At 53.7% G+C, this 24420-nt stretch overlaps 2 protein-coding genes across 19 annotated transcripts; one reads left to right on the top strand and one right to left on the bottom strand.

Annotated features, from left to right (window-relative positions):
- Positions 1 to 626: 626 nt before the first annotated feature.
- Positions 627 to 12320, top strand: TMEM9 (transmembrane protein 9). Of its 4 annotated transcripts, none has more exons than XM_088180352.1 (6): positions 627 to 695; positions 3000 to 3115; positions 3212 to 3303; positions 3725 to 3833; positions 4650 to 4778; positions 6059 to 12320. In XM_088180352.1, exons 2-6 carry the CDS (start codon positions 3023 to 3025, stop codon positions 6206 to 6208), a joined length of 573 nt encoding a protein of 190 aa, XP_088036478.1. In that variant the 5' UTR covers positions 627 to 695; positions 3000 to 3022; the 3' UTR covers positions 6209 to 12320. The 4 variants fall into 4 exon arrangements, with proteins under 4 accessions (XP_088036478.1, XP_014747482.1, XP_088036479.1 ...); XM_014891996.2 differs by having other exon boundaries at positions 646 to 695; positions 2974 to 3115; XM_088180353.1 differs by having other exon boundaries at positions 654 to 695; positions 3014 to 3115.
- A 1190-nt stretch (positions 12321 to 13510) lies between these two features.
- LOC106862780 (alpha-1,6-mannosyl-glycoprotein 4-beta-N-acetylglucosaminyltransferase-like) lies at positions 13511 to 24318 on the bottom strand. 15 transcript variants are annotated; one of them, XM_088180340.1, is made up of 6 exons: positions 23324 to 24318; positions 21784 to 21865; positions 20437 to 20656; positions 16850 to 16979; positions 16411 to 16552; positions 13511 to 14757 (listed from the first exon to the last, which is right to left on the bottom strand). In XM_088180340.1, exons 3-6 carry the CDS (start codon positions 20538 to 20540, stop codon positions 13616 to 13618), a joined length of 1518 nt encoding a protein of 505 aa, XP_088036466.1. In that variant the 5' UTR covers positions 20541 to 20656; positions 21784 to 21865; positions 23324 to 24318; the 3' UTR covers positions 13511 to 13615. The 15 variants fall into 15 exon arrangements, with proteins under 15 accessions (XP_088036466.1, XP_088036469.1, XP_088036467.1 ...); XM_088180343.1 differs by lacking the exon at positions 21784 to 21865; XM_088180341.1 differs by lacking the exons at positions 21784 to 21865; positions 23324 to 24318 and adding an exon at positions 20740 to 21741.
- Positions 24319 to 24420: the final 102 nt, after the last annotated feature.

Below are 24420 nucleotides of genomic sequence, written 5' to 3'. Positions count from 1 at the left end.
AAAGGGTTCGTAGCAAGACTGAAGCATTTGAACCTGAACGATCACTGATATCATCTATAGCCATACATCGGCCAAAAACAGAAGCAAGGGCACCACTGCGGCCCGGGTTTTTCCCTCTCATAAACACAGGACCACCGTCGGTGTGAGGGGAGAGCAGGGCCATGACGGGAGAATGCGGTGTGAGAGGGGAACGGAGACAGGGAGAGAAGAGAGGGGCCATGACGGGAGAGCGGGGTCCGTGAGGGAAGAGGGGGGCCATTAGGGGGGAGTGGGACCATGAGAGGAGAGCTAGGTGTGAGGGGAGAAGGGGCTGTAAGGGGAAAACGGGGATGTGAGGGAGGTGAGAAGGGGCGGAGAAGGAGCGGGGCTATCCCGCGGCTCAGCCCCAGGACGGGGCGGCGCTGCCCCGCGTAGGGAGCCAGGCGGGAGCTGCCCGGGCCGTGTCCGCCGAAGGCACCTCCGGCAGCGGCAATTCCCGGCACCGCTGACGCTCCCACCCGCGCTGCAGCCACCGCGTCCCCTCAGCTCTGCGGGACGCGGGCCCACCCTCAGCACCAGGCTGTGCTGCCTGCCCTCCGATTGGCCAGCGGTGGTGTCTGTCACTGCGCGTCACGCCCCATAGCCAATGGGTGCGCGAGCAGGGCCGGGGTGGGGCCTGCAGGGCGGGGCTGCGCTCGAGCCGGAGCGAGGGGCAGGTAAGGGGCGGGTGTGGGGTAGCGATCTGGGCGGCGGCCGGGGGGGTGGTGCGCCCTGACCCTGTTCCGCTCCGCTCCCCGCACCCGGAGCAGGACTGTGCGGAGCGGTGCGGGACCCGGGGCTCGGCGGCCTGCACTGCCGGAGGCATCCCGGGAAGCCGGGTGGGCCGGGGCGGGGGAAGCCCCTGGAGGGCGGAGAGAGCATCCGGGCCTTCGGCGGGAATTGAGGGGTCCGGCCCTGCCCTGGGTCCGGGTCGATGTCAGGAGTGGTTCGACCACAGATCCGGGAAGGGAAATGGGCCGGAGTCTTCGAAGGGCTCCAGGTGATGTTCACAGAATCAATCCCGGAATGGTTTGGGTGGGAAGGGACCGTAAAGCTCATCCAGTCCCAACCCCTGCTATGGGCAAAGACTCCTTCCACGAGACCAGGCTGCTCCAAGCCCCGTGCAGCCTGGCCTTGGACACTTCCAGGGATAGAGAGGTTAAAGATGAGGTGATTATTTGGGCTCTCCCAGGGAGAAGGAGCACGGGGTGGTTTGTGTGCACCGCTGCTCTGGACAACCTTTTGTGGGGGCTCATCCTGGGAGCTGCCACACTCAGAGCCCCCTGAGAACTTCACCTCAAACATGTATCCTGTGCTGTGCTTACTGCGCTGGTGGGTTTTGGTCCATATGCAGCTGCCTTTGGCCACTTGGCTGCCGTGGGCTGGGCTGATGGTCTGGAAAAAATAGCTCTAAGGCATATGTGCACGTGTCCCTTCGTTGTCAAACTTGGGGATAAATATGCCTTAATTATCCTTTGTGTGACTGAGGGTGTTCTGCAGTTCATGGTGCGTGAACTCTGCCCAGGTTCCAAGTTTTTGTTTATGATATAATAGATCACTTGTTTTCCCCTACTATTATTAAAAGTGACATTTATGAGCTGTTCAGATATTCTGAACTCAGCTGAGAGGCTAAAACTGAATTCTAGGTATATGCCCCATTCAGAAAAAATTCAGACAAAAGTCCAGACCCACTTAAAATGGGGAATGTGCACTGGGCAGCTCAGATCAGTCCTGTTCCCCACATCTGTGATGGTGATCTGAACCCCTGATGTACAGGGGAATCTCCCTGGAAAGCATCATTGTTGGAAGAGATTTTTGAAACTGTGGTGCCAAACCTTAATAAATTATGAGATGAAGTGATAGGACTGAGATGCATTTTGGCAGTCTTGCAGCTTGTTAGAAGTTGCTGGTGTTTTGTTTAGATAAAGAAGAAAGGAACTTGGTGTTTGTAATCCATTATGTCAATTTAAGGTGTTGACATAAGGTAAAGCAAAGGGTGATGGAATATAGCAGTGATTAAATCCCAGTGCAATCAGGTCAGGTGATAGAGTACAAGTACCTGGAGTAAACTCTGGGATTACCTGAGAGCTGATTAATGAAGGTGTAAATTCCATTCCTCTTCCTCTGCTGAAACAGCTCTTGTGTGCTGTCCCAAGGTCCCCAACACCTGCTCCACCTTTTCCCTCTGAGGGTGAACACCAGCCTGGCCAAGGCCAACTTGCCTTTTGCGGCACAGGGGATAAATTACATTCTTATGGATTTGTGGAAGCACACGTCTCTGGAACAACTTTATCCATATACATGGGTGTTGGAAGAAGATGATCTTCAGGGTCCCTTCCAGCCCAAACTATTCTGTAATGTGTAGCAAAAGGTGTTAATGAATTCACTAAGCTACCAGCTTGAAGTAGTTTTAAAATCAGGATTTATTGAACAGGTATCTTAAGATAAAGTAGGTTTAGGAATTGGTATAGAGTACTTAGGAATATTCCATCCCTCTCCCATAGCTCATGACAGGAAAATACATCCTTTCCTTCAGCAGCAAGACTTTGAATGTCAGAAGATGAATGATTTACCATTCATGACAGTGCAGCAGAGAGGCCCCAGTGTACTGCTTTAGGTCACTTGCTCCATGGTTTTCGTAGTTCTGTGTCTTTTACTGAGCAAAACTGTCAGCACCAAAATATCTGTACCTGGGCTGCAGGATAGTGAGAGGAACAGGAGGTTTTGTGCAAGTCCAGTTGTAAGGAAAGCAGCAATATTTTTGCAGGGCTGGGGTAGTCTGGATGTGTGGTTGTACAGGGTAGAAGCTCTTCTGACAGGCGTGTTCTTGGTATCTGTGTTGTTTCCAAGAGTTTCTGGCTTGGTGATTCAGGAACAAATTTATTCTTCCTGGGAAAAACAGGGGCAAGTGGGCCAAAAAAAAATCTCTGACTACCTTGTTGTGGCTGCTTTCAGCTGACATGCTCTATCCTGGATGTGAGTTTTGTTCCTTCAGGCTCCCAGGATGTTTGCCCAAAGCTCCCGGAACTCTGCGAGCCCCGTGCTGCTGCTGATGCTGCTGGGCTGCGTCCTGTGTCCCTCAGCACAGGCCAGCAAGGTGGGTGACACTGAGCCGTGTGTGGGGCACAGCAGAGGTGGGGTGTGAGGGGACAGAGCCGTGTCCCCTCCTTCACATGGCTCCTGTGCCCTGCAGAGCTCCGAGGACATTCGCTGCAAGTGCATCTGCCCCCCGTACCGTAACATCAGTGGGCACATTTACAACAAGAATGTATCCCAGAAGGACTGGTGAGTGAGTGGGGGCAGCCTCAGGGGTCTGTCCATGACAGCCAAGCTCTGGAGTTCCCAGCTGCTGCTGAGGAAGAGATTCTCTGCCTGTATATTTGTGGAGGGAGCTGCTTTGGTGGGTGATATTCAACCCAGGCCAGGGGCATTTTTTAAACAGGAATTGAGGAATCTGGGATGATACGTTAACCCACTGGTCTTGGCAGATGTAGGGTGTGCCGTCCAGTCCCTTCCACCTGGACTGGATCCCTGTAAAAGGCCCTGGGACAGTCTGTGCTAGGCTGTGAGGGGAGCTCTTAACACCAGATCAGTGTTATCACCCTGACAAGAAAGCTGAGGCACAGACAAAGTCACCCCAGTGTCCTTGCACAGAGCACTGTTTTCACCTTGTGCTGCTGCTGATTGTGGTTTGTTTGTGCTGCAGCAACTGTCTGCACGTGGTGGAGCCCATGCCAGTGCCCGGGAATGACGTGGAGGCCTATTGCCTGCTCTGCGAGTGCAAGTACGAGGAGCGCAGCACCACCACCATCAAGGTACCTGAGCTCAGTGCCCTGCCTGTGCCCTGCCCCCTGCAGTGCCACAGCAGCCCAGGCACTGCCACACTGGTAGGTTCCTGGTGAAGAGCCCAGAAAGAGAAAACTGTCACAGCAAGTCGATGGTGGCAGTGCCAGGGGCTCATTCTCTACAACTCTGAAAGGAGGCTTTAGCCAGGTGGGGGTTGACCTCTTCTCCCAGGCAGCCAGTGATAGGACAAGAAAACGTGGTCTTAAGCTGCACCGGGGGAGTTTAGGTTGGACATGAGGAAGAATTTCTTCACAAAAAGGGTGTTGGATACTGGAAGGGGCTGCCCAGGGAGGTGGTGGAGTCAACGGCCCTGGTGGTGTTCAAGGAACAACTGGATGTGGCACTGAGTGCTTTGGGCAGGGTGACAAGGTGGAGATTGGTCACAGATTGGACTCTATGATCTCAGACATCTTCTCCAACCTCAGTAATTCAGGGATTCTGTGATTTCTGTGTGTCCAAGCCAGGGGCATTCCTGGTAGTGAGGAGCTGTGTGGGAGCCCAGTCTTATTGGGGATGTGTGACAGTGCCAAGCCTCTCTGACCAGGGCCCCATCTCGTTGTCCCTTATGTGCAGAACATGCCCTCAGTTGGCACAGTGAGAGCATCAGCACACTTTGTGCAGTGATGGCACCACCTCGGCCTCCTGGCAAGAGCAAGAGACTCTTGTGAGTAAAATGAGAACAAGAGATCACACATCAGAGGCAGCTGCAAAGGACCTTCCTGATCTCTGCGGTGCTTCTTATCTACACTGCTTATCCTTTCCCCCTGTGCTGTCCTCAACTGCAGGTGATCATCATCATCTACCTGTCGGTGGTGGGCGCTCTGCTGCTCTACATGGCATTCCTGGTGCTCGTGGACCCCCTGATCCGCAAGCCAGACCCCTACACCCAGCCCCTGCATAACGAGGACAGTGAGGTGAGGGGGCAGGGGGTGCACACAAGGGGGCAGGAGAATGGGGGACAGGGAAACAGTGACCTCCTGCTTGTCTCCTCTGATCCAGTGAGGGACCAGCACTGCTGCTTTGGGGGCACCTACACAGGTGAACATTTAGACTCAGATCTCTGCAGGTTGTGCAGAAACACAAGGGATATTTAAAGCTCTGTGTAATGAACCCAAGGCAAGCCCTGCCCTCAGAGGCAGAGGGGGCTTTGTAGCAAGTGGCCTGAATTTGTTTTGTCTGTCTAGAGGGAACAAAAAGACAGATCCTGTTTGTGCAGTGTCCCAGGTGGAATTTTGTGGTGCTGAGCTTCCAGGAAGGATGAGCTTGTGTTGGCTGAAACATCTTTTAGACACTTGAAACACCTGCCTATGAGATGCTGTTTGATCCTGCTCTCAGGCTGGGCCCTGGGTTATACCCAGGCTGTTGCTCCTTGTGCTTCTCCCCACAGCACAACTTCATTCAAACCCCATCTTTTGTGGAACACTGGCATACAAACCATGGGCAAAATTATAAGGACCCAGTAACAAAGAAAGCCACTATCTCCCTCTTTCTCTCTTTGACACACACCAGTTCTGGGGGAGGACAAATTTCTTGCTGCATAACATTCATGCAGTTGCAGTCCTAGGTTGGATTTTCATATTTATACCTTGTGAGTATAAACTGTTTGGCCCAATTCCTTAATACCCTAATGTGAGGAGCAGCTGCTCCAGTGTTAACAGTCCATCCATTGCCTCCCTCTTCTGAAAAGGAGGTCCTGCAGGAGGAGATTGTATCCCAAAGTCATGGGTTTGCACCCTGCTCTGAAGCAGTAATTCAGTTCTAGATCCAGGTGTGCATGGTAAATGCCTGGTGTTAGGTGAGGTTTGTCTCACTCTAGTCTGCTGGACTAAGTCCTCTGGGATAGGCCTTGTTCCTGTGCCATGATGGATCTCCATCCATCGTCAGCCTGGTTTTAGTGGGGGTATGTTGTTCAGTTTGGCACTGTAGCTCCTTGCAGACTCCCAAGAGTGGATTTCTAGCAGAGCTCTGTGCTTTCTGTGATTCCTCTCTTGGGGACTTTTCTCTGGAGTCGTGGGTGATTCCCAAGAGCAATGACTTGGGGGCTGGTGTTGAGGAGCTCTGAAAAGGAGGTTTTTCATCAAAACAACTCAAACCTTGAACTGCTCTTTCAGGTGCAGTTTCTTCCCAAGTCCCTCCTCCCTATGTGCTCGGGCTGGGCGTTGCCTGGTCTCCAGCCCCATTCCTTTCCTTGCAGGACACTCGCTCCCTGGCCGGAGTGCCTACCCTGGCTGGTGCCAGGGCAAACACGGTGCTGGAGCGAGTGGAAGGGGCGCAGCAGCGCTGGAAGCGGCAGGTGCAGGAGCAGAGGAAGACGGTGTTCGACCGGCACAAGATGCTGAGTTAGGTTCTGCTGGGCTCTGCCCTATCAGGACGCCCCAGCGTTGGAATGGAACCTCCAACCCTCCCAGATTCACCGTCTCCAGAGGGAGCAGCAGCCCCAAAGGCTTCTCTGATTGTGTCCCCTGTCCTTCCCCTGCCCAGCTGTGCTGGCCCCTGGGCTATGGCTGCCGTGTGGAGCTCGGCTGAACACAGGACTCCATCAGCCCACCCCAGCAGGGACAGGGGCTGGGAACAGAGCACTGGGAACTGGCTGAGTCTTCCTGGGATAAAAATAGTGGGAGAATTTTAATGTGGCATAAATTATGTGTTGTTTCTCCAGGATGCAGCAGCCACTCCTCCTACAGTGTGCACTGATGGTCCCTGGGCATTGTGGTGCTGAGCCACGTGTGCAGCACAGGATCCAAGGGGAGGGGGTTTCTGCCAGGGGGCACTGCTGCTTCCGCTTATCCTGATGTAAATGGAATCTATCCAGGTTTACACCAGCATAACTGAGACTGCAGCTTGCTTCTGGGCAGGTGAATATCACAAAACCTGTTAGTACCTACATCTGTAAGAGTTCAACAGGCAAAAAGCTGGTTTATATTTCTATCTTTTTGTGCTCTACCAGTAGACAAAAACCTCCAGGGGTGAAACCTCTCCATTTGTACACACACTGGTGACCCTTGGTGTTCTCCCAGGGTGGGCAGCAGCATTTTTGTCCAAGAGAACTGGGGCAAAGGCTCTCCTGGAGCACTGGAAACACCTGTCAGGGCCCTGGGAAGTGAACACTTGTGCCACTCAGAACACTCCAAGAGCTCTGACAGGACTTGGGCTGTGTGGACGAAGCAGCAGTGGTTCTGCCATATGTATTGATCCCACTGAGAACATTTGGAGTTTATGGTGTAGCACATGTGTGTCGGAGAAGGGAGACGCGGACACCAATTCGGTCATCAGCAAAGTCTCGTTTATTGATACGCAGAGTGGCGATTAAATACAATGCTTAATTAGCTCATGCATAGTGCAAAATCTGAGCTCATCATTGGTCTAGCTGTGCGGCTTAGCTAAGCACTTCGGCATTCATGTTTTTCTCAATTCTGCGTGCCTTCCCTATCTCAAGGACACTGTATCCGTGAGACTGAGGCCCACTTTGCTAGCTTTACTAAGTTGATCTGACTATGGCCTTTTTCTTCCAGCTATTCCTGCATCAGGCTCTCTACACTTCCCCCGTTTTCTTTTTGAGCTAGAAGAGTGGCATGCCAAGCTTTGCTAATAGTCTTTTGAATAAAATTTTGTAAGCAAGTTATCAAGCAAGGTAGCAATAAAGCTAAGCACAAGAATATATCTAACACCATAATAGCATACTTAATAACGGTTCGAATCCATCCCCCAAGACCTAGGCTTTTTAACCACTCGTCAATGCCCCAACCATCTTCTTCTTTTAGGTTGTGTAATTTCTGCTGCATGTTTTGTATCTTTTTGTGGATGGACTCAGAGTGGTTAGATAAATTCATGCAGCACATTCCCTTGAACTCCTTGTAACTATACTGGCAACCTTACTAGGCAGGTTTTAAAAGGATTTTGTACTTCCCCTAGACTTAAGTAGATTGATTCTTGTTTTGTTATGTTAGCGAATGTTACCCATACGTTCTCCCGAGGCGCATGCTGCATTGGAAAAGATTTTGTGCGAGCAAAGTTAGCAAGCATAAGCAGTGCAATGATCATCATTTTGATTTCTTTGGCGGCCTATTCTTTTTACGCCCTGTATTGCTCCCTGTTATCTGCAGTTGTTTCACCTCTTCTATACTTTGATTTAATACTTCCTCTGGGTCTGTACCGGGCTTAACTGGTCCTACCCGAGGCCAAGGCAGGTGTGGGACTTTATGTCTGCATCTTGCAGCGATAATGTGCGAATTTGCATAGATGTGCTGCCTCTTAATCCAGTTGGTAAGTTCCCACCGGGCCCAAGCTAACAGGAGCTGTTCTGGTGTCTCGTATAGGTTTCGTACCTGGGCATATGGCACTCCTGCTTCTTTTTCTAGGGCCCGACCCCAATTAGAATTTCTTAGGTCGTCACTTTGACACCTCCAGCACCACAAATTAAACACTGCTCTTTGTTTCACCCACGAGCAGTCCCCACAGCCCCCGCACTTTAGGGCTACCCAGGCTTCACACCATGACCCCCCACACGCACAACAAGGACGGCTGCTGAGAGGCTGTTCTTTCTAGTACCCGTGTCTCCCGTGTTTTTTTTTGTAGCTGTGTGAGTGCACCGAGTAGGTGGTTGGCAGTACTCCAGATGGTAAGATCGATGGGCGAGGAGATATTTCGGCGGGAGACAAACCCCTCATCGATGCAGCGTATAATACCCTTGAGGGCTTCCTGTTGTTGCGGGGTTACGGTTACGGGTGCGGTTGGGTTAGTTCCTTTAAGTAGTGGCCTGTGGGAGTCTAGCAAGGAGTTGGGTATCCTAACAATCGGCTTGAGCCATTGCAGATCTCCTAGCAGTTGCTGTGCCTCATTTAGAGTGGTGATCTTTGTTGCAAGCTGGAGCTTCTGTGGCCATACGATTTGGCTTGTGATAGACCACCCCAAGTACCTCCATGGTGTGGATCGCTGTATTTTTTCTTGAGCTATTATGAGGGATGCCTTTGCTAGGGCACTTTGAATCTCCTGCATCTGAGTGTCTGTAAATGCTGATTCTTGAGCAAAGAGGATATCATCCATATAATGATAAATAATTGTGTTGGGCCACTGTATCCTCAATGGTTGTAATGCGGCATCAACATACAGCTGGCACAAGGTAGGCGAGTTTTTCATTCCTTGTGGAAGAACAGTCCATTCATACCGTTTATCAGGTTCTTCTCTGTTTATTGCTGGTAGGGTGAACGCAAATCTTTTAGTATCTTGAGGGTGTAAGGCAATAGTGAAGAAGCAGTCCTTTAGATCAATGATTAGAAGAGGCCAATGCTGTGGGAGCATTGCTGGGTTGGGGAGGCCTGGCTGTAATGCCTCCATCGCCTCTATTTGATCATTTACTGCTCTTAAATCGTGTAGAAGACGATATTTTCCTGACTTCTTTTTGATCACAAAAATTGGCGTGTTCCATGGGCTTGTTGAGAGTTTTAAATGTCCTTGTTGGAATTGTTCCTTTACGAGTTGATGTGCTTGTATTAGACTTTTCCTTTTTAGAGGCCATTGCTTAACCATTACCGGTTCATTGGTAGTCCAGGTGATTGGGATCGGGAAAGTCCAAGCAATGGCAATTACCCCAAAGGGTGCTCGTTGGATAAAACGACCCCCATCTGAGCCAAGATGTCCCTTCCAATTAGGCAATGTACCGATGGTGGTAATGCAACTACGGACAACACAGTCACCAAATCTTGTCCATCTATAGTGACCCTTACTGGAGGAGTTTTTCTGGCAAGGGTGAATCCTCCGACGCCCGTCACGGTATCCGTGGTCTGCAGCGATGGCCAGTTGTGGGGCCATTTTTCTGGTGAGACAATGCTGGTATCTGCCCCAGTGTCTAGGAGTCCCATCATTTCTATTGTCTCTCCTGCATAAGTTAGTTTCACCTTCTTTTTGGGTCTGGTATGGAGATCCATTGTGAGCATAGCAATACCTGATGATCCGAATCCTTGGTCTCCACGTGGGGTTTGTCTTTGTGGTTGAACACCCCGGCTCCATTGTGGAAGTGGAATAAATTGAGCAACACGCTGGCCCTTTTCAATTGTAATAGGAGGGAAAGGAGTATATACCATTATTTGTATTTCCTCGGTGTAGTCTGCATCGATGACACTTGGTAGCACAAACAGTCCTACAATGGAGCTTGACGAGCGTCCCACTATTAGTCCTCCAAGAGCTTGTCCTTTGATATTTATCGGGCCATAAACTCCCGTTGGGACTTTGACGGAGCGAGCTGTTATCAAAGATGTTTTTACTGCGGCTGTTAGGTCGAGTCTCAGGCTCCCTGTTGTGGCTGGTTGTAGACAGGAGATGGCGCTGGTGTCACGGCGGCTACTTGTGACCGGGGCCAATATGGCGGCGGCCGCCGGGGGCTGATCGGCGGCGCCCGTCGGGCCGCGCCGCATCCACCTGCATCTGTAGCAGTGCGCCGAGGGAGGCCGGTGGTCGTTCGATGTGGCTGGGGCCGCCGTAGAAGCACGGAGCGGAGCAAGAGCGGCTAACACCTGTGACTGTGTGGACTCGGCTTGTTTCTGCAGCCCTAAGCCTAATTCTTTTAGTGCATTAACCAAGAAAACCTGCGCCCCTCTCATATACTCTGGGACTCCTGCCTTTTCAATAGCAGCAGCAGCCTTATCTACAAAGTCCCCAAAGGATTTATTTCTTCTCTGTTTTATCCCCATATACATGGGTATGCCTGAGCTATCTTTGACTTGATTGATGGCATTCCTTACTAGACGCATGGCTTCCCTAACTTTGTCGGGTCCCGAAATCATTTGAGCCTCTGTCCTGCGGTATTGTCTTAACCCCATTAGTTTGTCTATGGTAATTCCAGCTAACGGATTTCCCGGGCCCCTCTGTGTTGCAACTGACTCCTGAACAAGAGCTTGCCAGTGGGCGTTAAATAGCAACTGCTGATGTTGCGTGAAAATTAGTTTCACTATACTTCTCATATCATTTGGCAACAGCAGGTATGTATCAAACAAGAAATCTAGCATCTGCTTAGCTGGCTCACTCCGGAAACCAAACTGACTCACTGTCTGTCTTAGCTGGGCTAGCAGCTTCCAGTCGAGAGGCGAATATGCTCCCACTTGGACGGCTTGTCCTTGCTGATTTATCCCTTGTGTATACGTGACGGGGAAAACCCAGGTTTTCGCTGCGTCAACAGCGCTTTCGTCCCCAATCTCCAAGCCGTGTCTGGCTAGCATACTCCACGCCTCCCCCCGCCGTCTTGCCATCTCCTCCCACAGGTCGCTTTCCGCCCTAGGGACCGGAGCTGGCTCCACGGTGGGCTTAGGGGCGGTAGGCTCAGACCGGTAAGGGGATTTTTCGCCGCCGGTCTGGGGCCCTTCGCCCTCGGAAGGCGGGGTTACTCCGCCTTCTGCAATTGTCTCCGCCGCCGCGGCGGAATCCTCCTCAAGCTCTTTTAAGGGGGGTGCCGAGGGCCAAGCGCAGCTGGCCATGTCCGTCATTCCTGCCGCCCCCCCAGAGATAGGTATTTCAACTCTGGTCGTGCTGGGTGCTCGGGGCTCATTATCGCCATACTGATCATTTCTTTTATATGCCTTTACTGCCTCCCGAGCCGCCCTTCTCTCCGCCTGCTGCTTTAGCAGTGCGTTGTGAACTACCTGCCAGATCTTTCCCAGCTTTTTTGCTGTTTTATCATCCTCTAATACCGCCTCCCACAGTGCATCCCCTAACTTACGCCACTCATTTAAATCATGCACGGTGTGAGGATTAGAGAATAAACCTTTAGCATAACCCCAGACTAACAACCCCGGTATGTCCTTCCTGGGATTGATTTCTTTCAGCCCTAACTTATCTATATGTACTATATAGTATATATATATGTATATATGTAGTATATGTATATGTATTATAAATAAATCATATGCTGCTTGCCTGTCCATTTTTCGTCGTCAGCGCTGTTGCAACTCTCCGGCTTCGGCAGCACGTATGGCCCAGGACCACCTTTATGGCTCCTGGGGGTGTCTTCCCTACGTCGTTTGACACCGACCCGGTTGCAGCAGGCCCCAACTCTACTTCACCGACCGTGGCGCGTTCTCCCCCGTTTTCTGAAACCGTTTTCTTTTCAGCGACGGAGGCACGTCGGGGTCACCATTTGTCGGAGAAGGGAGACGCGGACACCAATTCGGTCATCAGCAAAGTCTCGTTTATTGATACGCAGAGTGGCGATTAAATACAATGCTTAATTAGCTCATGCATAGTGCAAAATCTGAGCTCATCATTGGTCTAGCTGTGCGGCTTAGCTAAGCACTTCGGCATTCATGTTTTTCTCAATTCTGCGTGCCTTCCCTATCTCAAGGACACTGTATCCGTGAGACTGAGGCCCACTTTGCTAGCTTTACTAAGTTGATCTGACTATGGCCTTTTTCTTCCAGCTATTCCTGCATCAGGCTCTCTACACATGTGTATTAAATGCAGATCTACTACCTGAATGGCTTTTTCTTTAGGGGAAAAACCCCATCACACCAGGTCTGGGGCTCTCCATCTGCCTCCCAGTGCCTAGCAGGTGAGCTGATGCCACCTCAAGCCAGAGCTGGGGTTATGGCACTGCAGGAGTGTTCCTGGCACTGGTCCCTGCTGGCAGCGACTGTCCTGCTCCAGGAGAGCCAGGCTTGGAACATGGGCAGACCAGAGTCCTGCTTGGCACAGGTTAGTCACTTAAACTCTGGCCTATCCCATGGGAAAGCTGAGCAGACTGGAATTCCTCCCTTTGCAGGAAGCTGAGAAATTGTTGCTAAAAGCCTAACTGGGAGAGGTACCAGTCACTACCGTGCATGCTGGGGCCAGCAGCATCCAGCCCTCCAAGTTGGCCCAGCCAGACAAACCCAAACAGCAGCTTTTGGGAGCCTGTGTGTACTCCAACTACCCTTCAGCACCTCACTGGGCTAAACAGGACCCAGAACTTCATATTATACCAAGGTCATGTTCTCTTTGACTCATCTGTGTTCCCTGGTGCTCAATTCTGGGCCTTCCTCCCCTTTGTAGAAGCCCTATCTTGCCTGTCCTTCTTTCTCCGTGTGAATCCCGCATGAACACGAGATGAGGTCCCTGGGAACTGATTTATTCCCTTTGAGGACAGGAACAAGCAGCGATGGCGGGAGGCACTGCCCAGGGCCAGGCTAATGGGTCCATCTGGTGGTCGTGGCTCCCAATCGGCACCGGGAAACGGCGGAGCACCACTGGGAGCTTGCTGCTGCCACCAACCTGCTGAGCCTGCTGGATGAGGGGTTTGGTGAGCAGCAGCCCTAGACCTTGCCCTGACGCCTCCAGGAGCAGCTAGGAAATGGGATCAGAGGGGAGGGAGATAAAAATCAAGAGTTTTGGAAAAAGTTAGAAAACTTACAGCAGGTAAAGTGTGGAGAGGCTGCAAAAAGTACTACTGCCTGACTAATTACTTGGATAGTTAATCAGCTGATCAGCTTTGCCTTATATATCATCCTCCTTGGGAGGAAAGGTTTTGTACTGCCCAGCCTTGAATTCCTGAGCTCCTTCCCCTTCCTGTGTCCCCTCTCTGGCTCACTGGGCCATCCCCCAGGAGGCAGATCCTGATGGGCCCTACTCCTAGACCTATCCACAGCCCACAGCAGTTTTTCCCATCTCTCCAGACACAGGGCAGTGGGAGTCAATAACTTAAATTTTTATCCAGAAAGGGAATGTGAAAAATAAATGACTTCTTAGAACCAAATCCAACTGCTTTGACATCCTCCCACAGGTGTTGTGCTCAAATGCCTGCTGTGGTCCAGATATCGATGCTCTGGATGATGAGCCACTCGCTCTGGTCCTGAGTCACCCGGATCCTCACACACTCCACGGGCCCGGGCAGGACCCTCTCCAGGCCTTGCTGCTCCAGGGTCCCCTTCTTGAAGGAACCCACAGGGACATAGGAGGAGCAGTCCTGCCTGCGGTCCCGATGCTGGCCCAGCTCCAGCAGTCCTGCGTGCAGGAAATCGCCTGGGCGCTCCACGGAACCCGTGCGCACTCGGACACGGCTGACTCGAGCTGGCTGCTGGAACACAATGGAAAAGGTACTGCCAGCTGCTGGGTCTTTGCCCCAAAAGTACCCCTGTGCCGAGCTGTAGGCCTTGAGGGGCTCATAGTTCTCGAAGATAGACATGCTGGTGTACAGGGATGCCGGCGGGTTGTCTGGGACGTCCAAGGCATTGGCCTGGAAATCCTCGTCCTCCAGCCGGTTGACAGTGCCCTGGAAGGAAGAGTAGAGGCCCATGTGCTGGAAGAGGGATGGCTTGAAGCGGATCACGTCCTTCTGGGTGAGCAGTTGGCGGAAGTGGACCAACAGCCAGTCACAGGGCATTTCCTGGTAGAAGAGGAGGAGGAAGTGAGCCAGACGAGGAAGGTCACTGGAGTGGTAGAGCTTTCCGATGTAGCCCAGCTTGGAGAATTCGAGGGTGGCCCAGTTGGAGCCCTCCTGGGAAGCCAGTGCCTTGCGGATGGCCGTCAGGAAGGACTTGGCGCTCCACACGTCGTCCTCGATCATCAGGTAGTAGGAGGAGAGGTTGGCAGCGAAGGCAAGCAGGAAGGCATAGTCCACATTCTGCTTTGAGCGGAACCTCACCCGCTCCTCTGCATCATTGAAGTTTCTCTTCAGGCCTTCCAGGGTGGGGTAGAACTCAGGGGGAGCGTGGATCAGCAGGAGCTGGCCCAGGAGGATGTGGCGAGCAAACTTCTGGGCGACAGTGGCGGCAACGCGCACGTTCCAGCCAGGATCAGTGTCAGCCAGGTGCACCACCACCACCATCTCCTGCAGCTCCTCCTCCGTGGACTGGCTGAAGAGGGACTGGAGCGTGGCCAGGAGGTAGAAACCACGTGGCCTCTGCACGGACGCCATTCCCACAGCCAGGAATTCTGCAAGGCATGAGCAGGCAGAGGGGTGACCTGGGATCACTACATGATGTACTTCCCTGCAAGATGTAATGAAAAGGCTCCAAAAACCTCTTCCCATGGCCAGCCTGCAGGGTCAGTGCTGTTTGTAACCCATGTCTAAGGTAGGTGGGTCCTTCCTGAAGCTGAAGCCTTCAGTGTCTCAGGAGGGGCCCAAAATTGGCCCAAATGGCAGCAAGAGACAGGCTGAGGAAGCTAAACCCAGGCAAGTAACAGTGCAGAGAGAGTCTATAAGCAGGAATGGCTTATTGGTATGGCTGCATGTCTTAGGTTGAAATGCAAGATGCAACCAGCGGTATGTATTCTATCACCATCTGTTGAAACCAGGTAGAGCAGTGTTCTTTATCTCTTCCATGACCCATTCCTCATAACTCCAGGGGGGATATTCTGTGTTATTGGGCCAGCTGTTAAAACCAGGTGGCGTAGTGTTCTTTATCTTTTCCACAACCCATCCTCCCTCCAGGAGATATCTCCTGTTAATGGCCATGCAGTCCCAGGGCATGACTGATAAAATTCCATCATCCCATTGGGAGATGCCCCACCCGGGGGGAGGAGCCAAGCATTTCCTACCCAGATCAAATCTGAGATTTGGAACATCAGAGCAGCCCTTACCCACTGGTTTCCAGAGGAAGACCAGGCACATCTACACCACCACTGGACCTTCAGAGGAAAACTGCACCTTCCATAGGAGCACTGCTCCAACAGAACCACATCTGTCACTGCAGGAGGATGCAGCCACCATTTAATGGGACTGCTACCAACACCCTAACTGACAGGATGTCGGGTTGTTTTTTGACTCTGTCAGTGGTTCTTTTGGTATTACTGTATTTTTATTTTAATTTTCCTAATAAAGAACTGTTATTCCAATTCCCATATCTTTGCCTGAGAGCCCCTTAATTTCAAAATTGTAATAATTCAGAGGGAGGGGGTTTACATTTTCCATTTCAAGAGAGGCTCCTGACTTCCTTAGCAGACGCCTATCTTTTCAGACCAAGACACTGCACATCCTGGAAGCATTCCCCACTCCACACCTCATAGAGATGCACCCACACTGGGATCAGGCACCTTCTGTCCCCCCCATGGCCCAGCAGTGGCTGCTTCGGTTCAGCTTCTCTTGCTGCTGGTCAGGAGAGCACCATTCCTGTGCTGGTTCCAGCACAGCCTCACAGGTTGCCCTGAGCTTCTTCCCACGGGGTTTGCATGGGAATTGCTTCTTGTGCACCTGTCCAAGAGCTTGGCCCACTTCTCCCACACTATGGGGCTGTCCCAGTGGTCCAGCTCACCATCTCCCCTGGAAGCTCAACCCCGGGGAGACGGGATCTCTGTAACCCTCCCCAGAGAGGTCTGGGAAGCCCAAAACACCTGTGCTCACACCAGTCCCAAGGTGCAGAAACTTGGATCCTGCAAGGAGCACGTGGAGTTTCCCCAATTCCTCCATCCCCAGAGCTAGCAGTGAAGGCTGTGGAGGTTTTGGAGGAGGTTGTGGGCAGGTCCCCACCCAAAAAGGCTGGACACAGCCCCTCCCTGCCCCAGCAGCAGTGAGGGGGAAAGTCCATGCTGGGATGTGCAGCTGTGCACACCCAGATGTGCACATCTAGAAAGTCCAGGACCACTCACTTTTTCGGGGAGTCAGGGAGCCAGCAAGGAGCTGGTAGGAGACGTTGTGGAGTGCAGAGAGCTCAGCTGTGTCCCTGAGGATGTGCTGGGCTCCCTCCGGCTGCAGCAGGATCATGTCGGGAGCCAGGCCCCTGAGCTCCACCTGCATGGGAGCCAAAGGCAACCAGGTCACACCCAGAGCACCCTGCAGCAAGGGGGGGATGACAATAGGGGGACCAAGAAGTGAAGGGGAGCCCCTGTCCTGCCCTCCCAACTCCTGGATTCAGGGGGGGTCCAGCTGCCCAGGCAACCCCAGGGAGAGAAGAAGGCAGAGCAGGGGGTTCGGGTGACATGGGGCAGGGAAGAAAGCAGAGCTGAGGTTGGGGTCTATGTGGGGCAGGAAGGGATAGAGGATGCTCCAGTGGCCTCTCCAGTGGGACATCACTGGTTGGGGACTCACCTCCAGGGGATCCTGTTCCTGCTGGCTGTCCCCATGGAGGAGCAAGAGGAGGAGGACGACGAAGGAGGCAGCAAGCAGAGCTGTGAGGGAGCGTTTCAGGGAGCATCGCATGGCCCCTGCTGGCTGAGGCCTGGGGAGAGGGGACATGTCAGGGCACAGCCTGGGGAAAGCCACCACCCTCTGGATGGGACAGTGGGACAGCATCTGGATACACCCCTGGGACTGCCCCCCTGCCCTGAGCACCCACAGGTGCACACCCAAGGGCAGCCATGGGGCAACAGGGGACACCCGTGCACTGTCCCCATTGGGTAGGCAGGGACAGGGACACCCCAACCTGACCAGGACAAAATCAACCAGGTACAAAATCCCCCCAAACCAGTACCAGGACACCTCAGCTGCCCAGGGATACCTCAAGCAGCACCCTGGAGCTGGAGGCAGAAGAAATGCAGGTGATAGTGTCTCACGAAAAACTTTCGAGTCATGGGGACACCCCAGGATCAGTCACCAACACCCCAGGACTTGTCACCAAGCCCTGGGAAACACTCAGGTCTCAAATGGGCCCAGGCTGCCTTTCCAGAACTGTGAGGAGGAAGCAGCTTGCCAGCTTCCTCCAGGCAGGCACCAGCGCACACTGTCCCAGCCTCATCCCCTGCTTGGTAGGACAAGAAAGGTGTCCCTGAGGAGACAGTGTCACCTTTGAGGAAGTTGCAGTGAACTTGAGATATTTTACCTTGTAGCAGGGGTGTGGCAGGAGCCTAAAATGCTCCTGCATTTTTTTCCATTATAAATATGTTTTATTATAAATATTATATTCCATTATAAATATGACAGTGCTGCCCTGAAAGAGAGGCAGCTGAGCCCGGGTGACTGCCCAGCCTGACAGGGCAAACACCCTCAGCCCCATCTAAACTGCTTACAGTGCCTTGGCTTGGCTCGGTCAAAGCCTTCCCAAACCAAGGCTGAGCTTCCCAGGACCGCGCTCTAAACACTTTCCTGCCCCAACCATCCCTGTGCAGAGGATGCTCTGAGCCCACTCACGGGCCCCACAGATTGGAGCACAGCACCTCTGGGGCCGCTGCCCTGGAGCGTGTGCTGGGCTTATTTTAAGGAGAACTCTCCAGTTTTTGTGCCCAGGAGTCCTTTGGAGGGGTTATCAGCTCCTCAAGAGGCTGGTGCCGAGCAGGTGCCCCGGATCCGATCCGCAGCCACTCCGTCCTTGGAGCACTGACCCCGCCCAGGGACACGGCTGCTCCTTGGAGATAAACACTCGGAGCCAGAGAGCCGCGCTCCCGGGCGGGGCAGGACTGACTGCCGGCAGAGACAACAGCAGCTCCTGGAGCTGCTCAAAGTCTCTGCCCAGCTCCCAGCACAGAGTGGGGCCTTACCGTCCCTTACAGCTCTGGAGACGTGGGAGACCTCACCAGCTCAGGGGGGAGCAGCACAAGGGATCTGTCTGAGACACGGAGACATCATAGTGACGCCACCCTGGACGTGGATTTCCAAGCCTGGACGTCTGGGATCTACAGCCAGGACCACGGGGCGAGGCTTGGCCACATGCCAAGGCCGGGCGTTTGGCCACTCTGGGTGGCCAATGGTTTTTCTGGCTGCTGGGGAATGCTGGGGAATGTCTGGCTGCCAACGGCCCATCCTGCATTGAAAACAAGATGCTGCTATGCACAGGCACCAGTTTCACCCAAGGAGCAGGCAGCCCATGGGGCACAGGGGTCACAGACACAGAACAGAAGGTAACGAGCAAAGCCTCAGAATTAGCCCACTAGCTGGATTTCACCTCCATGGAGGAATAAAGCAGCCCAGGTTAGTGGGCACAACCAGGGGTGCCGCATCCTCTTGCTCCAGCTCAAAGTGCCTCCACAGAGTATTCCTGCCCCCACACTCTGCTCCAAGCACCTCATGCACCTCCCCCACAGCTCAGCACCCCACTGCAGATGTCCCCAAAAGCCACTCCGCTGTGGGGACATCGCAAAGGAGGAGCTGAGAGCCACTTGCTTAGAACCAAACTCCTCCCCAGCCTCAGTCCAGGGCAGGGGAAGAACACGCCATTCCCCAGCCTCAGTCCCACGAGGTTTCGAGGAAGCTCCCGGTGTGCAGGCAGCTCCAGCTGCTTCCGCCAGCACTGGGGACAGCAGGGCTGGTTGCACAAGAAGAAGGGAACAGCCAGGGCTACCTTCCCACTGCCAGGAAAGCCTTTCCATGCTGGGGGAAATCGAGGCACAGACTCAGCTGTGTCACCCAGTAGGGTAAACACCACCTCTCCTGCAGCACAGCTCAGTGCCCCGCCCTGCGGGCCCCCGGGATGGAAAGGGGTGGGATGGAACCCAGCACCAGAAATGGGTGGGGGACACTGCAAATTGTGGCCATTCGGGGCTGTGTGGGATGGGGGCTCCTGGGCCCCCTGGGAGTCAGGCCAGGGTCTGGCCACACTGTCTGTGGGTGTCTGCTCCAGGGGTTGCCCTGTTCCAGTAGCACACGGGTCAGGGGGCCAAAACTTTCGGTCAACTCAGGTGTCCCATAGAACACGGGGTCCTTGTAGGGAGGGACACTTACACAGATCCTGTCCCCACCGTTGACAGCTGGGGAATCCTCAGCCCAGCTCCCTGCCCTCAGCCCCGGGTCCCAGGCACCCCCGCCCACGGCAGCAGGAGATGGCTCCTGGCCAGCCCCACTCTGGACGCACCCGCCGAGGGCAGACACTCACGGGTGGGCAGCAGCCTCGCCTCTCCGGGGTGCTCGGCCCTGGCAACTTCCCCGGGCTGGCCGGACTCTGGATTCTCGCTCGACAAAGCCCCACCCCGAGTCCTTGCCTGCCTCCCGCAGAGGAGGAGCGTTCGCCGGCGGCCTCTGCCCCCGGGAGCTTCGGAGAACCGGGCAGGCTGGCGGGAACCACGGGACGGGCCAAGGGTCCCCAGCCCACGGTGGGAACTGCGGCAGCCTCACGGACTGGCATCCTAGGATGGCAGCAGCTGTGTCCCACCCCATCCTTGCAGGCAGCTCCCATCCCCCGGGCAGCACCAAACCCCGCCGGGGGATCTTGCCCAGCCCAAACATCCCAAACTCTGGCACAAACCTGCCACTTCACCAAGTCAGGAGCTGGTGACATGGAGCTGGCACAGCTTTTTGCCCATTTATTTTCCAGTTCTTCTGCAGAGGTGGCAAAAATCTCTGGGGCTGCAGAGCCAGAACTGCACACCTGGCACCCTGGGATCCGGAACCTGGATCCTACCTGGGATGTAGCCCTAGGACACCACAGCTTCCCCACACACTCCAGCTCCTCACCAGAGCATTGGGCATCGCAGCTGGGCTGGGAATGAAGCCCCTTCTGATCCCAATGAACCAATGTGGGCCACAAAGGGCTCTTCCATGGTCCAGTTTGTTCCCAACCCCTCCACCCTTTTCTCACACTGCTTCCCTCCTCCAGACTCAGAGCAGGAACATGGCTCTGGAGAATCCACGAGTCCCCAACTGCATTGCTTGTCCCCAGCTCCCAACCAGATCAGCTCCTTCCCACACAGGAACTCAGCCACAGCATCTCACAGGAGAGAAAGCCTCTTCCCTTCCATTCCACCCACCCTATTGATTCACACAGAAGTGTGGATCCCACTCTCCTTCTCTCCTTGCTGGCCTGGACTTCTCCTACCTTCAGGGACGCTTCATGTCTCTTGCCAAGCTCCATCTTCTACAAATCCCCCATGACGACTTCCAGCCCTGGCTGCTCCCCATGGGAGCACATGGAGCCTGGGACACCTCTGTGAGAGAGAGATCCGGTAGGGCAGGAAGCAGCTGATAGTGCTGGGAAGGCAAAAGAGACATGCCCAGGCTCCTGCATCTGCTGGCTTCCACTTTTCCTACATCTTTTGGGTTTAAATCCTTACATTGCTATGGTGGGATGGCAGTAGCTCTGCCCCAGTGGAGTCCCAAGGGCTCAGTGGGGACACCCCACCTGCACTGGAGCAGAGGCAGTCCGGGATTCCCACCTGGACAGGGGCTGGAGGACTCCAGGAGGCCAAGGGAGCCGGGATGGTACAGCCCAGCCCAGCTCTGCTGCTCAGTGGCCCAAAGTGGGAAGGACTCTGGGGTTTGGCAGCAGCTGCAGGAGGGGGAGGGCTTTTCTCACGACAGCTGCCCCTGACCCCCACCCTGCACAGGAAGGAAACCTGGTCCTTCCTGTCCACACAGAAAGGAAGAGGAAGAGGCTGTGACACCCAGCACAGCCGTGGGTCTCCAATGCTCAGGGTGCAGCAGCCCTGCCATAGGAACAGCCAGCACTGCCAAGGGGAGCAGCAGAGCCACCAAATTCCCCGTTAGTCCTCATAGTCAACTTCAGGGTGCGGTGCTAGGGCAGGATTTGACCCTCTCCAGGCACACCCACAAGCCTGCCTAGAGCAGGAAAAGAATCCACAGTAAGGACACAGCTCCTGGCTCCTTTTGCCCTCAAAGCAGGCACCACAAGCCCACCCTGAGCCAGTTCATCCAGCCATCCCTTTATGCTATGGAGCGAGTCCCAAATGGTGTTTGGGTGCCGAAAAAGGGTCCCTCCACCTGCCCCTCTGTGAGGGGGGGCAGCATAGCCCCAGTGCCCAGGAAATCAACCAGAGCCTAGCAGCTTTGGTCCCCAAACCCAAACACACTCTGCTCACCAAAATATTTGACCAGGGGAAACAGAGAGGTGGCTAAAATGAGGCTAAAATGCACATTTTTGCTTGGTTTTAAAATAAGCTGAAGAAGGAAGAGAAGCCCCAGGTGCAAAAGCTGCTCTGAGAGGGCCCTGTGGCAGCACAGGCACACCTAGCTCAGGGGGCCAGGGAGGACCTGTTCCCCCAGTTGGGGCCAGAGCAGAGGGACTGGGATGGGACAAGCACAAGGGGACGCACAGCACGGCCCAGCCCCTTTCCCCAAGCCTCCAGGCCTCCCCTTACCCAGCTCAGCTCCTGTTGGACACCGGATCCCTGACAAGGACAGGAGCAGGGTGAGGGTAGTGGCCAAGTCTTCCTGTCTCCCCTAGGAAACGAGAGAGCCAGGCAGGATCTGTTTACAACCCTTCCATTATTCAGGAGCATGACAAAGCAAAGGTAGAACGGGGCCTCACGCAGCAGGGAGAGCACAGGGAGAGCCATCGTGATGCTGATCTGGGGCTCCGTGTCCACACCACCAAGGACCCCTCTGAGCCGTGTCCTACAGAAACGGGTGACACCAAACCACAGCCACTCCTGCTGGTGCACTCACTGCATCCCACCCTGGAGGACACTGACGAGGACTTTTTTGGCAATCAAGCTTCATGAGAGGCTGGGCTCGGGGGCGAGGGTGGAAATCCCTTGCTCGGGGGACTGAGCTTCAGTGTCACTCCTCAGCCCATGGTTCAGGGTCTGATGCTCTCGGTAAGGACCAAGGGGAACACCTGCACCCTGCTGCACCTCTACACAGAGGCAGAATCCCCCCTCCACAGCATCCCCTGCCACTCCCCAGCCTCTCAACATGGATCACAAGAGGTTTCCAATCCCTGCCAGCACTGCCGATCAGCACAGCTCCAGCTGTGGATCACCAGGATCACCAGGAGATTTGTAAAGGAAAAGACTAAGAATTGTTCTTGTATATTTTATACATTTCAGCCTAGAAAAAGCCTGGCCTGGGAGGGGCACCTCTGGTGTAGGAGCATCTATCTAATATCCATATTTGAATCTAGCAAGTCTGTTGGTAGCAGGAAACATCCCATCTACCTGCTTCCTGCTGTCAGAGCCTGTGCTGCCCATTCCAGCTGCACTGCCCGGGTTCAGCCAGGGAGTTCTGGGAGTTGCCAAGCACCTCTGCCCCCTGGATTTGCCATATGCCTGACCAGAAGGTGTTCCTGCTTTTCCAGATGGCGGGAACACACAGCCCTAGGAGCTGTCCTGTAGCTCTGCACAGGAGCCAGAGCAGGGCCCGGGCTGTCGCTCCCAGCCCCACTCAGCCACAGCAGATCCCCACAGGCAAGGGCACAGCCTCACAGACACCAGCCTGCTCCATGTTCCTGCCATCAGCCTGAGCCAGGAATCAAAGCCCTCTGCTCCCACTCTCCAGACCCTGCACAAACAACAATCACCAGGCACATATCCCTGGCATCATCATGAGGGAGTTTTTAGGGAAACAGCCTGAAGCACAATCAGAATCAGGCTGACCAGCCACCTCCCTCAAGACAACTGGGAACTGCAGCCTGACCACGTTTCACTGTCTGAGCCTGGCCCCGAGTTCAGCAGTGTTTAATCCCACAGCAAAAGGAAGCACTGCCCTGTAGCAGCCTCCGTGGGGATGGAGTCCCTGCAGCCCTTACACACAGCTCCAGCCCCAACCCTGTCCTGCCTCTCCTGCACCACAACCACACCTTAGCCCGGGCTCTGCTGTAATAGCAGCCCCATGAGCACAGGAACAACACATTTTTCTTGCCCTTTATCTCTACTAAACCAATTTAACCTTGAAACTTACCTGGTGGCATCAACAGAAGTTCAGCAGTGGTGGAAAGGGGAACTGTGAGGCAGGGGCTGTCCCAGATGTGTTTGAAGTCAACAGGAAGAGCCTCCAACAAAGATCCAAAGTTGGGGCAGCAGTCCTTAGTGGTGATTTAAAGTGGCAGAGGCACATGCAAGAAACCCCTCCTGGGCAGCTACACCAGGGTCATGTGGGGTCACAGAATCACTGGATATTCTGAGCTGGAAGGGACCCAAGAAGACCACAGAGTCCAAACCGAGATGGCAGAACTCCCTCTCCTTCAGGAGCTTCACTGAACATTCTACATGGACAAGTGCTGTTCCTCCTGCTTGGGACCAGATGTGATGTGCAGTAGGACTGAAGAGCTGGTATCTGATAAGCAGCAAAGCTCAGTCCAGGGTCTGTATCTGCACGGCAGCTTCCCCTGCCCTGCAGCGCCTCCTCTGCACCTCCCCAGGGAGCCACGTGTTCAATTAAACCTCCAGCCAGGTTCATTCTGGTCAGATCACACTCCTGAGGCCCAGCCCCTGCACCCCTCACTTCTCAGTCAGCCCAGAGCCACAGGAAGTTTCAGGGTTGCTTCTTCCTCACAGAAATCCATTTGTTTAGTCAAAAGCCAGATCAGTGGCTGCTTGGGGGCTTTCAACAGAAAAGATTTCCACACTGCTCTTTGAAAAGACACAGAGTTGAGTCCTTCATCACTGCTTCAGTTATTTTAGTTTATCCCCTCCTCTCACTCCCTGTTTATGTTCTCTGAAAAGCAGCTTCTGGTTTTAAAAGTTTAAATCTTCTTTTCAAAGAAAAACACCAGTGTGAGAACTTGAGTACCTTTACATTTAAGTGAGACTTTTGCCTTACAATTCCTCTTTGAAGTAATTCCTTTGTTTGATCATTTATGCCCTTTTCTTTCCTTAAACTCAGATATGCTGGGCTGGGAATTAAGATTATTGTTGATCACTGCTATCTCACTCACTGCTTCTCAGACACTGAAATATCACACTGTGCATGAACACAATCCTCCTGCAGTAAAACAAACACGGATTTTGTTTTTCAATTGTTCCCGGAAAGCAAAAGGGAAAGTTCTTGGAAAGTAA

Source organism: Sturnus vulgaris, chromosome 29, assembly GCF_052056855.1.
Source record: "Sturnus vulgaris isolate bStuVul1 chromosome 29, bStuVul1.hap1, whole genome shotgun sequence".
NCBI classification, from domain to species: domain Eukaryota; kingdom Metazoa; phylum Chordata; class Aves; order Passeriformes; family Sturnidae; genus Sturnus; species Sturnus vulgaris.
Note: the sequence above shows the minus strand (reverse complement) of the source record. Positions and strands in the feature narration are given on the sequence as shown.